Raw genomic sequence first — 14,336 nt, 5'->3', positions numbered from 1 at the left:
CGTCAGGGAGAAAATAAGGGACAGAGTATTTCATGATCTTGTCACACATTATCCATAAGAACATCCCCGTCCCCTGTTCCCTGACTTGTTCCTCACAGATTTCTGGCTGTAGGGTTACATTACAGTAGCCGGCTGATACTCTGCCGGCCATCATTTTACTTCTCTTCACCGTGTAGACATATTTATAGTGTCTCCCACTGGTTCGGATTTTTAACAACAATTCTTTATCAATAGGCTCTCCATCTGGACGCTGGGAGTAAGTTATTGTCTGGTTATGCCATGTCACTTCCCAAGTACCAATCGCTCTGGAACTCGAGAAGTTCATACATACCAGGGATTTATCCACTTGGTATGGGTGTAATCTAAGACTAGGGGACCTGGTATACAGGTATCTCTTATCCAATGGCCTCCCCTTATTTAATACGCTTATCTCTGAAATATTAAGCGGATATGGGACTAGGCCTACATTACTCCTTTTATGTAATACTTGTGAACACACCCAGCATTCTGTTTGGTTTAAAACCTTACCCACTAATGAGTGATAATCACTCAAGGGATGTCGGCCGGTAGTTGCCTTACTTGTCGACTGACATCGCTGGATGCATTCTTCTTCCATTTTAGGTTGACAATATCTACAGACACAGTACTCACCAGACATTAACTCATCACATAGCCCTTGAACTACGTTTCCCTCATACCTCTTACCTTCTCCTGTCATGGGCAAAGTGTCAAGCTGGTTTAGGGATTCTACCTCACCCATATCTGGGTCCATTATTACACTGTCAGAACTCCGCTCCGATCGCTCTAGAATGTGGCAGCCACCGAGTATCTTTGGGTGAATAAAAGAACACAGAAAGAAAATAAAGACATATATGCATAACTGTGAACCTTTTGCTTGGAGTCCTTCCATCATCTCTACCAGGGGACTTTTATTTTGCTCTGCTCTTAGACCTTTGTTCGCTCAGGTTGCTCGACCTTGGCTGCTTCTCAGTGTTCCCGAAACAATGCTTCTAGCGACACTTCTTCTCTCTCGCTCTCTGCACACTGGGACTCTGGGTTACTGGCTTTCTTGCAGTGGGACGAATGTATCCAAGTCTCTCTCTCTGCGACTTTAATTGATGTAGTGCTGGTCAACAAAACTTGGTACGGTCCTTCCCAACGGTCTATCAAACAACCTGAGCGTAAAAAATTTCGGATCATAACAAAGTCTCCTGGTTTAAGATTATGACAATTCTCGGTAGGCATATCAGGGTTCAGTAACTTCAGCTGCTTTTGTTGCTCCCTTAGCTGTTTGTTTAGCTTTAGGATATACTGTACAGTTAGCTCATTGTTACATTTGAGATCATCCTGTGGGTCTATCATGATGTGTGGCTGCCGACCAAACAATATCTCGAAGGGGGACAAGTTGAGCGGAGTCCTGGGAGTGGTCCTAATGCTATACAGCACAATAGGCAATGCCTCTGGCCATAACAACCCTGTTTCAGCCATAACTTTACCCAATTTGTTCTTAATAGTACCATTCATTCTCTCAACTTTGGCGCTCGCCTGGGGACGATATGGAGTATGAAGTTTACTATTAATCCCCAGGAGTTTACACATGATTTGGAAGACCTCTCCTGTGAAATGAGTGCCTCTGTCACTCTCAATGATCTTTGGGATACCATACCTACAGACAAACTCCTGACATATTTTCTTTGCTGTAAAGGTAGCAGTGTTGGAGGCAGCGGGGAAAGCCTCCACCCAGCTGGAAAACATGTCAACACAAACTAATACATATTTCAAATTTCTACAGGGTGGTAACTGTATGAAGTCGATTTGTATTACCTGGAAAGGGCCTTCTGTAGGAGGGATGTGGGATGGCTCTGTTGGGATGGCTTTTCCAACGTTCTTCCTCAAACAGGTGAGGCATGACATTGCCACTCTACCTGCTTGAGAAGCGAACCCTGGTGCACACCAGTAGGCCTTTACCAGCTTGCACATACCTTCCTTCCCAAGATGTGTCAGCCCATGGGCCGCCTCGGCTAGACTAGGAAGGTATGCTCTGGGGGCCACTGGTTTCCCGTGTCCATCTCTCCAAAGTCCGGTGGACTCTTGGCCACATCCCTTCGACTTCCATACTGCTCTTTCCTGTGGGGAACACAAATTCTGCATGTCTATCAGTTTGGCTGTGGATACCATGTTCAGTGTACAAAGGTTGGTGGGATGGGTGAAAATATTTACAGGGCATGCGGCCCTTTTCGCTGCCTCATCAGCGCGGCTGTTACCAAGTGACACCGGGTCTTTCTCTGATGTGTGAGCTTTGCACTTGATAACAGCCACTCTGTCTGGAAGCTGAATAGCTCCCAGAAGTCTCCTAATATATATCGCATGCGCCACTGGTGTGCCAGCCGCCGTCATGAAATTTCGGAGGCGCCATAGGGCTCCAAAATCATGGACTACTCCGAAAGCATATCTGGAGTTGGTATATATGTTAACTGATTTCCCTTTGGCCAGTTCACATGCTCTGGTCAGTGCCACCAGTTCCGCTACTTGTGCTGAGTGAGGTGGTCCCAAGGGTTCAGCTTCCACAATACCTTCTCCATCTACTACTGCGTAGCCTGTGCACAGCTCTCCCGTGTCCGTCTGTCTATGACAGCTACCATCTGTGAATAAGGTTATGTCTACCTCACTTAATGGGCTGTCGCTTATGTCAGGACGTGCTGTGAAGGTCTGATTCAGGTAGGTCATGCAATCATGTTTATCCTCACCCTCACTAAACTCTGCTTTACCATATTCAGCAACATTCCCATCACCCTCCACCCTTTGTGCCTTGGAGGGCACATGAGGAAGGAATGTGGCTGGGTTTAGTGTGTTGCATCTTTTGATGGTAATATTTACTGGGGCCATCAGCGCCAGTTCCCACTTAGTGAACCGTGCTGAGGACACATGACGTGTTTGGGCAGAATTTAGGAGGGCAGAGACAGCATGGGGAGCATGAACAGTTAAATCGTGTCCCAACACTACGTCCTCACTCTTACTTACTAGTTGTGCTATTGCAGCCACACTTCGTAAGCAAGTTGGGAGTGAGCGTGCTACTGTGTCCAGCTGGCCACTGTAGTACGCTATTGGTCGGTTGGCATCACCATGCTTTTGTACAAGTACTCCTGCCGCACACCCACCTGATTCAGTTCCGTACAGTTCAAAGGGTTTCCCATAATCTGGCATTCCCAGTGCTGGGGCCTTTGTTAGGCTCACCTTTAGTTCCTCGAAAGCCAGCTCAGATTCCTCAGTATGAGAGACCCGATCTGGCTTAGTTGAGGAAACCATCTCTTGTAGTGGTAATGCCAGAATAGAGAAACCTGGGATCTAATTGCGACAGTATCCACACATGCCTAGGAACGTACGGATCTGATGCTGGGTCTGTGGCAGTACCATATTCTGAATCGCTTGGATTCTGTCGTCGGTGAGGTGTCTCAGCCCTTGGGTAAGGCAGTGGCCCAGATACTTAACCCTGGTCTGGCATAATTGCAGCTTATCCTTAGATACTTTATGTCCTGTCTCTGAGAGATGCATCAGCAGCTGTCTAGTGTCATCCACTGATGACTCCAGTGACTCAGAACACAACAATAAGTCATCAACATATTGTATCAGTATCGAACCACTCATGGGTTGAAAGGATTGTAAACAATCATGCAAGGCCTGGGAGAAGATGCTGGGGCTGTCTATGAACCCCTGGGGAAGTCGTGTCCAGGTATACTGTACTCCTCTGTAGGTAAAGGCGAACAGATACTGGCTGTCAGGGTGCAAAGGGACGGAGAAGAACGCTGAACACAAATCAATGACTGTGAAATGAGTACAGTGAGGTGGGATTTGCATTAGGATGACAGCTGGGTTTGGCACTACGGGGAATTGGCTCTCAACTACTTTGTTTACCCCTCTTAAATCCTGCACTAGTCTGTAGCCCCTCCCCCCGCTCTTTTTCACAGGAAAGATGGGACTATTGGCCGTGCTGGAAGTTCTAACTAGGATTTCCTGTTGGAGCAATCGTTGGATCACTGGGAATACTCCTAGCTCAACTTCAGGTTTTAAAGGGTACTGCGGTATTTTTGGGGCTATCCTGCCTTCTTTTAAGCGGATTTCTACTGGAGCTACATTTGCCATTAGCCCAGCGTCCTGTCCATCTTTAGTCCAAAGGGAACTCGGTATTTGTGCTGTAATTTCAGCTACCCTAGATGGATTTGATTCTACAACAGTGGAATACAACATTAGCCTCTGAGGACTGTCCAGCATATCTTGCACTTCTTGTGTAAGATTTTTAGGAGTGTCTAGGAATACCCCATTGGGAGTGCAATAGATGACACATCCCATTTTACATAGTAAATCTCTACCCAGGAGGTTAGTCGGGGCCGCTGCAGCCAACAGGAAAGAATGTTTGGTATGCAAAGGCCCGATTGTAACCTCTGCTGGTTTCGTCAGTGGGTAATGTTGTATTTTTCCTGTTACCCCAATTGCCGCTACTGATTGGTTAGTGAAACCCAAGTGAAGAGGAGTGTTGAGAACAGATCTGGCCGCCCCTGTATCAACCAAAAAGGTTTGCCTTACTCCAGCTATATCAACCTTCACCTGAGGTTCCTCTCTAAGGTGTTGAGTTAATCTAACTGGCTGTAGGATACAGGTATGACCTGTTTCCTATTGTCTGACCTGGGTTGCCCTTAGCACAGTGTCAGCCATCAGATGGGGAGGAGGCATGTTGCGTGACCTGTCTGTCTCCTCCCATTGTCTAGGGGCTGGGTATCTCCGTGTCTCACCTTTGTGAGATTCCCATTCTCGCTTATGTGTTTGGTAACTCCTGGGGTTTCCTGCCCTACAATGAGCTGAGTAATGACCTTCCCTATTGCAGTTGTAACAGATAATTGGTTTTCTACCTGTGTCCCTGGTGTTTCGTGGTTGTTGGTATGCAGCTTTGTTTGGGGCATTAGTAAGGGCTTGGATGCTAACCATCATCAGTTTGTCAGTTTGCAGTTCCCTGTGCTTCTTAATGTTGCGGTCGTGGTCCACAGCAGATTCCCGTAGGGCATCCACTGTCATTCCACGCCAATTTGGAAAAGAGGTTTGGACTCTGGCTCTCAGGTTTTCCCTAAGCCCTTCCACCAGCACAGAGACAATCATCTCCCTCAGGTGGGGATCGTCCTTAGGCTCGGAGACACCAGTGTACTTTGATACCTCCAGTAAGGCCTTTGTAAAATAATCAGCAGCAGTTTCGCCATCTTTTTGTTTGATGGTGAAAATCTTGCTATATTCTACTGCCGCAGGAAAATATACTCCCAATTGTAAGTTAATCAGGCGTATATTCTCCTGGTTGATCTCATCATTTATCTCCTTGTCCACTTTCAATCCACTATCCTGAATGAATTTCGGGATGTCAATGTGAGTGGGGAGACAGGCCCTCAACATGATTCTCCAATCCTTGTTGGTGGGCTCATCAGAGTTTCCTAGATCCCTTACAAATTTCCGGCACAATGCCAGATCTTTCCTTGGGTCAGGGAAATCTGAAATGATGGACCGCAGCTCTAACCGTGTCCATGGGTTTAGCATGGTCATCTTTCTGGTAGGTATCACACCTTCTCTGTCTGCCTTACCATAGGGAACCTCCAGTGTGCGCATAGGATATGTTTGTACCACATTCGCATTACTGGGACCTGCTTGGGAGTCATTTGTGTCTGTGCTGTGTGGTGCATCATTACCTGAGTCCAATACTATGCTGTTGGCATCAGCCGTCTCCTCCTCCTGTGCTGGGGCCTCAACAGCGGGTTGAGCTTTTCCCTCAATCATATTAATTGCATGAGAGACGGCCAGTGCCAACAGCTGCTCGTTCTCCTCTCGGGTTTCCTTGTAAGGGGATAAGACAGGGTACAGGTTAGCAACGGATACGTTATTACTTATACTTTTCTTATGAGTCATTATCCCCTTCGGCACATATGGGGGTGGGGGAGCTGATTCTATTGTGGCAGCGGTTGCATTTATATTTTGGCTGATTGTGTCAGGTATTGCCAGACCTCTGCTTCCCCATTGTTCCTGTCCTTCCTTCTGCCACAATTTAAGAATATTTATATGCTTCACTCTCTCCTTACGACTGGAGAGTAGGCATATTTCATCTTTTACTGCCGATAAGATTTCCGGATCGAAGCTACCAACACTGGGAAATTCTAACTTGCTGCCTTGTGTCATTTTTCTCCATTTATTTTGGTAAACAACTGCGAGTTCACCGTGCTTCCTGCACATAATAAAAGCAGCCGATCCTTTTGGCCGGCTTGCTTCCTCCCTAACATGCACGTTATCACAGCGTGACCCGTTATTACCCATAGTTACAGGAATAAACGTTCACAGCTTAATAGATATCGGTGGGTTATTACTTATCTGAGAGCTCCCCAAACACTCACTTCTACAGCTTCCTAGAACATCCCACAGTCAAGCAGGTGCGAAGGATACGAGGTACGATACTCAATCACCAAGTCTTTCAACTAGCAGCGAACTTCTAGCCAACTTGCTTGGCGCGGCGCAATTTTTCCAGGGTATAACAAACTTGTTTTCCTATACCCCCAAAAATTGGATTTCTAAAGTAGCTAATCGGAAACAAGCGTGTTCCGATGTATCTTCTTGTACCCTCCTAGCGGAATCAATTCCACTGAAGGGGCAGTTCCTATGGGCACGTCGTCACGTGAACCCTAACCTTGTCCTACCTGGACTGTCCTACACTGGACTACACTGCGCTTGAGTCGTGTCGTCACACACCCGTTCGCCTCAGTTATGTTTCACACTGGGCACTGGTTACACCTTGGTCTTATGCATATATTTGAAATATTTCTGTACAGAAAATCTTCCCAGGCTGATAGCTTGTCACTAGATACTTATGCAGGTATAAATCCCTTATAATAAACTATAGGAATCTATTAAAATAATGCTTGAGTTGCTTGCTTATGAGAAAATGAACAAAAAGAAAAAAACTTATTTTCTTTTATTAATCACCGCTTCATTCGCAGTATATTACTATACTGTTTAAATAAAGCTAGTGGTTTAATACTGTTCACCTCTTAATTCCTATGTGTGCTGCGTGTGCAGTACCAATGAACAGCCACGTGTGTACATGCGCTGTTCACAGGCCGCCGATGAGATCGGCCACCCACGTGTTCTATAGTGTATTGGCAAGGTTGCGCTCGGGTTTCGCTATACGCAGTAATTGCCCCTAAATGTGGAATAAATCCCTTAACTCTGTCCGAGAGTTACGTATCAAGATGCGAAATAAATCCCGTACTTAATCCGTAAACCACGTACAAAGATGCGAAACTTTCCCGATGTGGGCACGTGCGCGCGCACCTTGCGTAATACACAATAGACGCTTTTCGTTACTGCAAAAGGCCCAGGACTTGTCGCCACGTGGCGGAGTCTCTGGTTTTGCAGTAACTAACAATAAACAATTATAGTTTTGCACAGAGTGGATCCTCTATGTACTATAATAAACACAGATTCCACGTGTGCGAACCTTATCGCACGTGGTACATATACTGTAATAAACAAGCAACTCAAGACACTATACCCCGTTAAACTACTTGTGGCAGGCAGAAGTACAGTTTACTAAATACTTAATATATGCTTTAAACACGTGGCTTTCACTTATTGTGCTCCGGGTTCAACGCTAGCACTTCCCAAACCCCGCACCGCTGCGGACTCGGCCTATCCAGCAATGGAAACAAATAAATACTTCCACCCTTTTGCTGGTATAGGTCGAGTCGCACGCCTGGTACTGAGTTCTGGAATGTGGAGCGGACGGACGATGCCCCCAATTGTTAATGGTGATTAAAATATAACCAGAGTGACAATAAGTGAAAAGCGTTGGTTACGTAATAAGTCCGCAACCAACGTACCCTTTATACCTAACTACGTGCGAACAAAGCGTAGCGCAGCGTAGCGTACCTTTAATTGTATTATGTATACCAAGAACCAATACCTTAATCAGAGATTCCTTCGCAGTACTTTGTCTCTAATCTGCGACTATACCTTATCGGACTGTGTCCGCAATATACCTTATCGCTATAATGCGAATAAACAGACAACGACCACTGTATAGAAATATGGAGATAAGAGCTCCGTAAAAAGGTTGTATTTGAGTCCCTAATGGACAAAAGGGGGTTACAGAAATAAGAATAAACAGGTATAACAAGTAATACAATATACTAACAATGAATACTAAACAGACTCTGCTAAGGGGAAAGAAAACAGATACAAGATACAATCAGCCAATCAATACGATAAGGATAAATACCGTTAATGCAACCGTTACCGTTCTCATCAAATATGCGAAGTGTAGTCCGGTCAGAGCTCACTATCGTTCAGGGATGAACTATAGTCCGGTGGTCAGGTCAGGGAAAGGTAGATGTGCCGAAGAGAGTTTGGCTGCTCTGGGTCGCCTATCTTATAGGGTCAGAAAGGGGAGGTCAAAGGCCATTCTCATTGGCCAGAGGTCGAATGTCAGGTCAGCTGTGATTGGGTGGTAAGCTGATATACCTGGTTTGGCTAGGTCCAGGGGAGTGAACTTTAAGAGTCCTTTGTTTGGTGGTTTCGGCGTCAGCAGTGATAAGAACCGGTTTCATCTAGATTCCTTTGTTACATACTTTTAACAGAAACTGTTCCTGGGATATGGATTATATCCATAACTGTCGAGCCGTGTATATTGCGGAATATTCGCAATGACCGGAATACTTCGCACACTGAACTGAACGGAACGGTACTAAACACGATACAGACATATGTATGCAGGGCTAACTAAGCTATGTGTGGCGTTCTAAACTTTTAACTATATTTTACTTAGTGTCAGTATGTATTTATGAATTTATGTGTGATAGTATGGCTACTCTTCTGGTCCACTTTGCCACGCATACTCGGGTATGGAAACTTTATTTGCGCAACTCTGCGAACCAAAATGGCGGCCATACTATCCTAAAATGGCGTGTGTGTAACTCGACTTCCATAGAATCATCAGATGCTTTAATGCTTGTCTGCAGTAATGTAATATATGGATTGGGTGACATCCCATACAATACACACCCTACATTCGCCCTCAGAACACTTTGCCTACATATGAGATCCCAGTTGCAGCCACCCAGCTGTAAGATGCAGCAGAGGGGCTTATAACGCGCCTGTCGCTGTTCACATTGCGCCATTGCTTCTTGGATGCAGTGTGAATAATCACATGCTGTACAGACTTGTGTGCAGCCCTGCGTCAGCCCCAGTATGGGGAAGGTAAAATGTACACCACACACATGTACAGTATGTACATACACAAACACAGACCTTACGCTATTATTGTGTTACTGCCGGGTGGCCCCTGATGCTGGGATACAAGCGCAATGTTTAGAAGGAATGAACAAGGTCATCCATAGCATTGTTTATTTGTAGCCTCTACATGGTGGAACCTGTGTATACTGTTCTGCCGCCAGTGGCGTAACTATAGTCCCGCGGGGCTATCGATGCGCTGCACTGCCTGCTGGTGCTGCTTACTGTTGCCGCCGCCACCGGGTCTATGGCCGGGAGTCGGGACCCGCAGATCTACTAGTCTGCGGTACCGGCTCTCCTGGCTGGCTCCTGCAGTGCTAATGGAAAAACAGCTAACACAAAATGTCCGCCCCCTTAACAGCAGACACTTTTTGAGGACGATGGGGGCGGACATTTTGTGTGAGCTATTTTCTCATTAGTACTGCAGGATCCAGCCAGGAAGAGAGCCGGGACAGCAGACAAGTAGATCTGCGGGCCCGGCCACACATCGGCCGAGGCAGCAACAGCAAGCAGCACCAGTGGGGTAAGGCAGGCGGGGGGGGGGGGGGGGGCGCTGTTTTAATAGTTACGCTACTGCCTGTCACTATCCCTGTCCTGTCAATATCCTTGTCCTGCTGCTATCCCTGTCCTGCCACTACCCCTGTCCTGCCGCTATCCGTGTCCTGCTGCTATTACTGTCCTACAGCTATCCCTGTCCTACAGCTATCCCTGTCCTACAGCTATCCCTGTCCTGTCGCTATCCCTGTTCTTCCGCTATCCCTGTCCTGCTGTTTTGTATCTCTGTACTGTTACATTGTTTGTCCTTTGTACGGTGCTGCGAAACACTAGTGGCACCTTATAAATAAAGATAATAATATTAATCCCGCTATGCCGTGGAGAGAGGTTTTCAGGTAATTGACAGCAAAGTTCCGCCACTAACCTGTTGTCTCTGGTTCCCTGCAGCCTGTGTATGACAGCCCCGTGGACAAGTACACTCTGCGATTTAACACGTTGTACGACAGCATCCAGGGCACCAAGTGAGGAGAAGCCAGGACATCATTGGGTGACTGTCCTCTGATAAAGCTGTCTCCAAATATGGGGGGACCGGATCCTGTTCCTACACCTGGATAATTCCAGCCGCAATACAAAGGACATTATGTCAGACTGTGGGACATCTGGAGGGTCTGAAGCCGCAGAGGACAATTCAGATTTGAAGAATATATATATTTTTTACTATAGGACACTCCTAAAGCTCTTCTGATCTATATACTAAGGTCTGTATTTATCAACCGGTGAGAAATCGCTCGTCTTCGATACCTCCGACATACTGAATGTGCCAAAATATACTGTTCCCCATCCAGCAAGATGCCTATAGTCGTGTCCAGCGGTGGATCCAGAGGTGGGGATGAAGCACAGTTCAAAATTCAAATAGGGGAGCCCCAACCACTGCCAGTGAGCTAGTTTGGAGTGGCAGTTGGTGGCAGTATCCGGACTATTTGTCTACAACAAGAAGATAGACAGCCATTAGGTCGACACCATTAGTTCGACAACTCAATAGGTCGACATGCCATTAAGTCGACAGTGTCTAGGTTGACAGTCAAAAGGTCGACATGGTTTTTTTTACTGTTCTTTGAGCCGACATGTGCCGACAGGCGGTATTTCATGCCCTACCATCCACTACGGTGTGGAGTTAGATTATAATAGTGTGCCGAGCGCAGCGAGGGGCTGCGGTTCACTTCAAACTGTGTCCATTCTGACTGTCGACATTTGGGTAAAAAAACAGTGAAAAAAAACATGTCGACCATTTTGACTGTCGACCTAGACACTGTCGACCTAATGGCAGTGTCGACCTAATGGCATTGTCGACCTAATGGCATGTCGACCTAATGGTATGTTGACCTAATGGCATGTCGACCTATTGAGTTGTCGACCTAATGGTATGTTGACCTAATGGCTGTCTATCTTCTTGTTGTAGACAAATGGTCCCGCATCCGTTGGTGGCAGTTGCTGTGGCTCACCTATTTGAATTTTGGTGAGAATACTCATTTTACCCCTGTGTGCTGCGACTTTGAGCAACATGATTTACTTCTATCTCAGCCGGTTGCCTAGCTAACCGGCCGACATCCCCCGCTGGCGCTGTGCACTGTATCGTCTATTTTTATTGGCTGGTGATAAAGCATTAAATAGATTTTCCACATCTAATGCCGTTCTATTGCATCCCAAATAATGGCCCCCTTCCCCGGTGACCCCACCCATAGTGTCCTCGCTCATCTTCAGTATCACTGAGGCAGAACGATGTGGACATCTCTAATCGGACCACCCCTCCTAGAGACCCCAGCAGCCTAGAAGGTGACCTGTAGATGTCCAGGTTATATGTGGGCCGGTAGCCCGATACTACAGCATACGCTTAGTACATTTATACAATGTAACGCTAACGTAATATTACTGGGAAAGCCAGCCCCAACACGCGCCCTTAGCCAACCAGAGCGGGGCCCATTTATAGCGTGTGATAGAGGGGTGTGTCAGGACCATACAAAACGACTGGCAGGAAACAAAGCACCAAAGTTCATTCATGCCTTCCGTGCTCTCTCCGATGTTCGTGATGTTCCCAACCAATGTTTAAAAAATAATTTTTTTACAAATATCAACAAAACATTTTAATTATGGGGGCCCCAGACACATTTGTTGCCCAGGGCCTCCACCAGCATTAAATCCGGCCCTGGACGGGGCACTCAGGAAGTTTGCCCCCCCCCCCCCCCCCCCCCGGGAAATTCCCCTGTGGGCCAGTCTGACTCCTGTGACACCTGTTCTCTTAGAGACAGACACGGCACCCCATATAGCACACATAGAACAGTAGGCTATCGTCCTGTGATTCTGATCGATAGCCTGCTCCGGATGATGGCTATTTACTATAAATAACTGTGACAATAATATATAAATATATATATAAAAAGTAATATATAAGGGTGATATTTTGTATTATTGTACCATAAAGTGTAATTATTGTAAATAATGAATAACTTGTGTAACCAAACAGTATACAATATGATTTTTAAATTAATATAGAAATATGTTTATTTAAAGAAATGACTGTATATTGATAAGAAGTAAGTATATTATATATACACATTTATATATTTGACTGCTATTGCAAACTTTTATTTTTAACGTTTATGACATATAGCTGAGCAATAAAATTATTTTTTCCACTGAAATAAACATCATCCTGCTCGTGGTTAAAATGTTGCAATGATTTTTACTTAATCACTTATCACTCGTTACTGCCTGAAACGGATTATTACCCTTTTGAAGTAGTCATTCCAATTGGACAGCTTGGGGGGTGTTCCTGCGTCACTAAGATCCCAGATCTGACTTTGCAGCAATATCCAACAGCAGGACTGGAATGTACTCAGAGCCGCAGAGTTCAGGTGTGTTGGATATTCAGCCGAACCTTTCATTTCTAATATAGGGCGAGATGTACTAAAGGGAAAATGCGGTAAAACCCCCGTTTTACCGCATTTTCCTATGTACTAAAACCCGTTCGCAGCGGTTTCGCAGGGCAGGGTATCGCCACCTTTGGGTGGCGATACCCTATAGAAGCCTATGGGCTTCTTTTCGCCGCCCGCCGCGTCGCCGCAACCCGCCGCCTCGCCGACCCCCCCTTTCCCCCCTCCCTTGGGCTTACCTTCTTGCAGGTCCTCCTGGACCCCGGAAGGTAAGCCCTTCCTCCCCCTAGCAACGCAGCCGGACGTCCTTCCGGCTGCAGGGGGAGGAGGAAGCGCCGGGGACAGCTTGCTTAGCTGTCCCCGGCGTGAAAGCTGTGCAGAAGCCGGCTGGGAGGTGACGGAGACCCCCCGCAGACCACAGTACAGGTATCGCGGGGGGCCTCCGTCACCGCATCGCGATGCCAGCTGATGTATTAAAATACATCGCCGCCCTTCGCGCCCCCCCCGCCGCGATGCCGCCGCATATGTACTAACATATGCGGCTGGCATCGCGATGCGGTGACGGAGGCCCCCCGCGATACCTGTACTGTGGTCTGCGGGGGGTCTCCGTCACCTCCCAGCCGGCTTCTGCACAGCTTTCACGCCGGGGACAGCTAAGCAAGCTGTCCCCGGCGCTTCCTCCTCCCCCTGCAGCCGGAAGGACGTCCGGCTGCGTTGCTAGGGGGAGGAAGGGCTTACCTTCCGGGGTCCAGGAGGACCTGCAAGAAGGTAAGCCCAAGGGAGGGGGAAAGGGGGGGTCGGCGAGGCGGCGGGTTGCGGCGACGCGGCGGGCGGCGAAAAGTAGCCCATAGGCTTCTATAGGGTATCGCCACCCAAAGGTGGCGATACCCTGCCCTGCGAAACCGCTGCGAACGGGTTTTAGTACATAGGAAAATGCGGTAAAACGGGGGTTTTACCGCATTTTCCCTTTAGTACATCTCGCCCATAGTCTGACATGAATATTTAGCTGGACACATTTGCCCTCAGCTTGTGTGCTCAGAGAAAATCACTGGATGTAATATAGAAATGGGTCAGCTTTGTTACTTTTCTTTAGTAAAGTTTGGCAGATTCATTCAGCTGAAGGAAGTTCCAACACCAAGCTGACTTCAACATAAATAGTCCCTCTGCCAATACTGAAACTATTGATCAGCAAATTGGGGTCCTGGCAGCGGAGCACCCCAGGTGTGGAGGGGTGTCTGGGCCTGAGGGGTACCTGCTGCGCTGTCTGATCGAGTTTGCCCCTCCCCCCGGATGGAGGTGAGCGGAGGTGCAGAGACTGGAGATGGCAGGAGCGGGCAGGGGGGTCCGTGCCGCGGGGGTACCTGCGGCACTGTGTATTAAGCTGGCGGGGTCCCTGCAGTGATTAGGAAATAACTAGCGCTATCCGCCGGGCGGCGGAGCAGGAAGCGCTTCTGATATTGAAAACACTGGTCACGCGCTGATTGGCTGAATCTCAGCCAATCAACGTGTGGCCAGTGTTTTCAAACCCAGCAGCGCTTCCCGCGCCGCCACCCAGCAGATAGCGCTAGTTATTTCCTAATCACTGCAGGGACCCAGCCGCCG

The 14,336-nt window shown here is 47.4% G+C and overlaps 1 protein-coding gene across 2 annotated transcripts in view; it reads left to right on the top strand.

Annotated features, from left to right (window-relative positions):
• The window catches only part of LOC146059367 (uncharacterized), a 57,921-nt gene extending 45,492 nt beyond the window's left edge, over positions 1-12,429 (top strand). For both annotated transcript variants that reach the window (XM_083171522.1, XM_083171523.1), the window contains exon 5: positions 10,252-12,429. In XM_083171522.1, the coding sequence (XP_083027648.1) occupies positions 10,252-10,329 (78 nt within the window). In that variant the 3' untranslated portion in view covers positions 10,330-12,429. The remainder of the gene's footprint in view (positions 1-10,251) is intronic.
• Positions 12,430-14,336: the final 1,907 nt, after the last annotated feature.

This window comes from Crinia signifera, chromosome 2, assembly GCF_055691185.1.
Source record: "Crinia signifera chromosome 2, ASM5569118v1, whole genome shotgun sequence".
Lineage (NCBI taxonomy): Eukaryota > Metazoa > Chordata > Amphibia > Anura > Myobatrachidae > Crinia > Crinia signifera.
The sequence above is the reverse complement of the archived record's forward strand: the minus strand, read 5'-3'. Positions and strand labels throughout refer to the sequence as shown.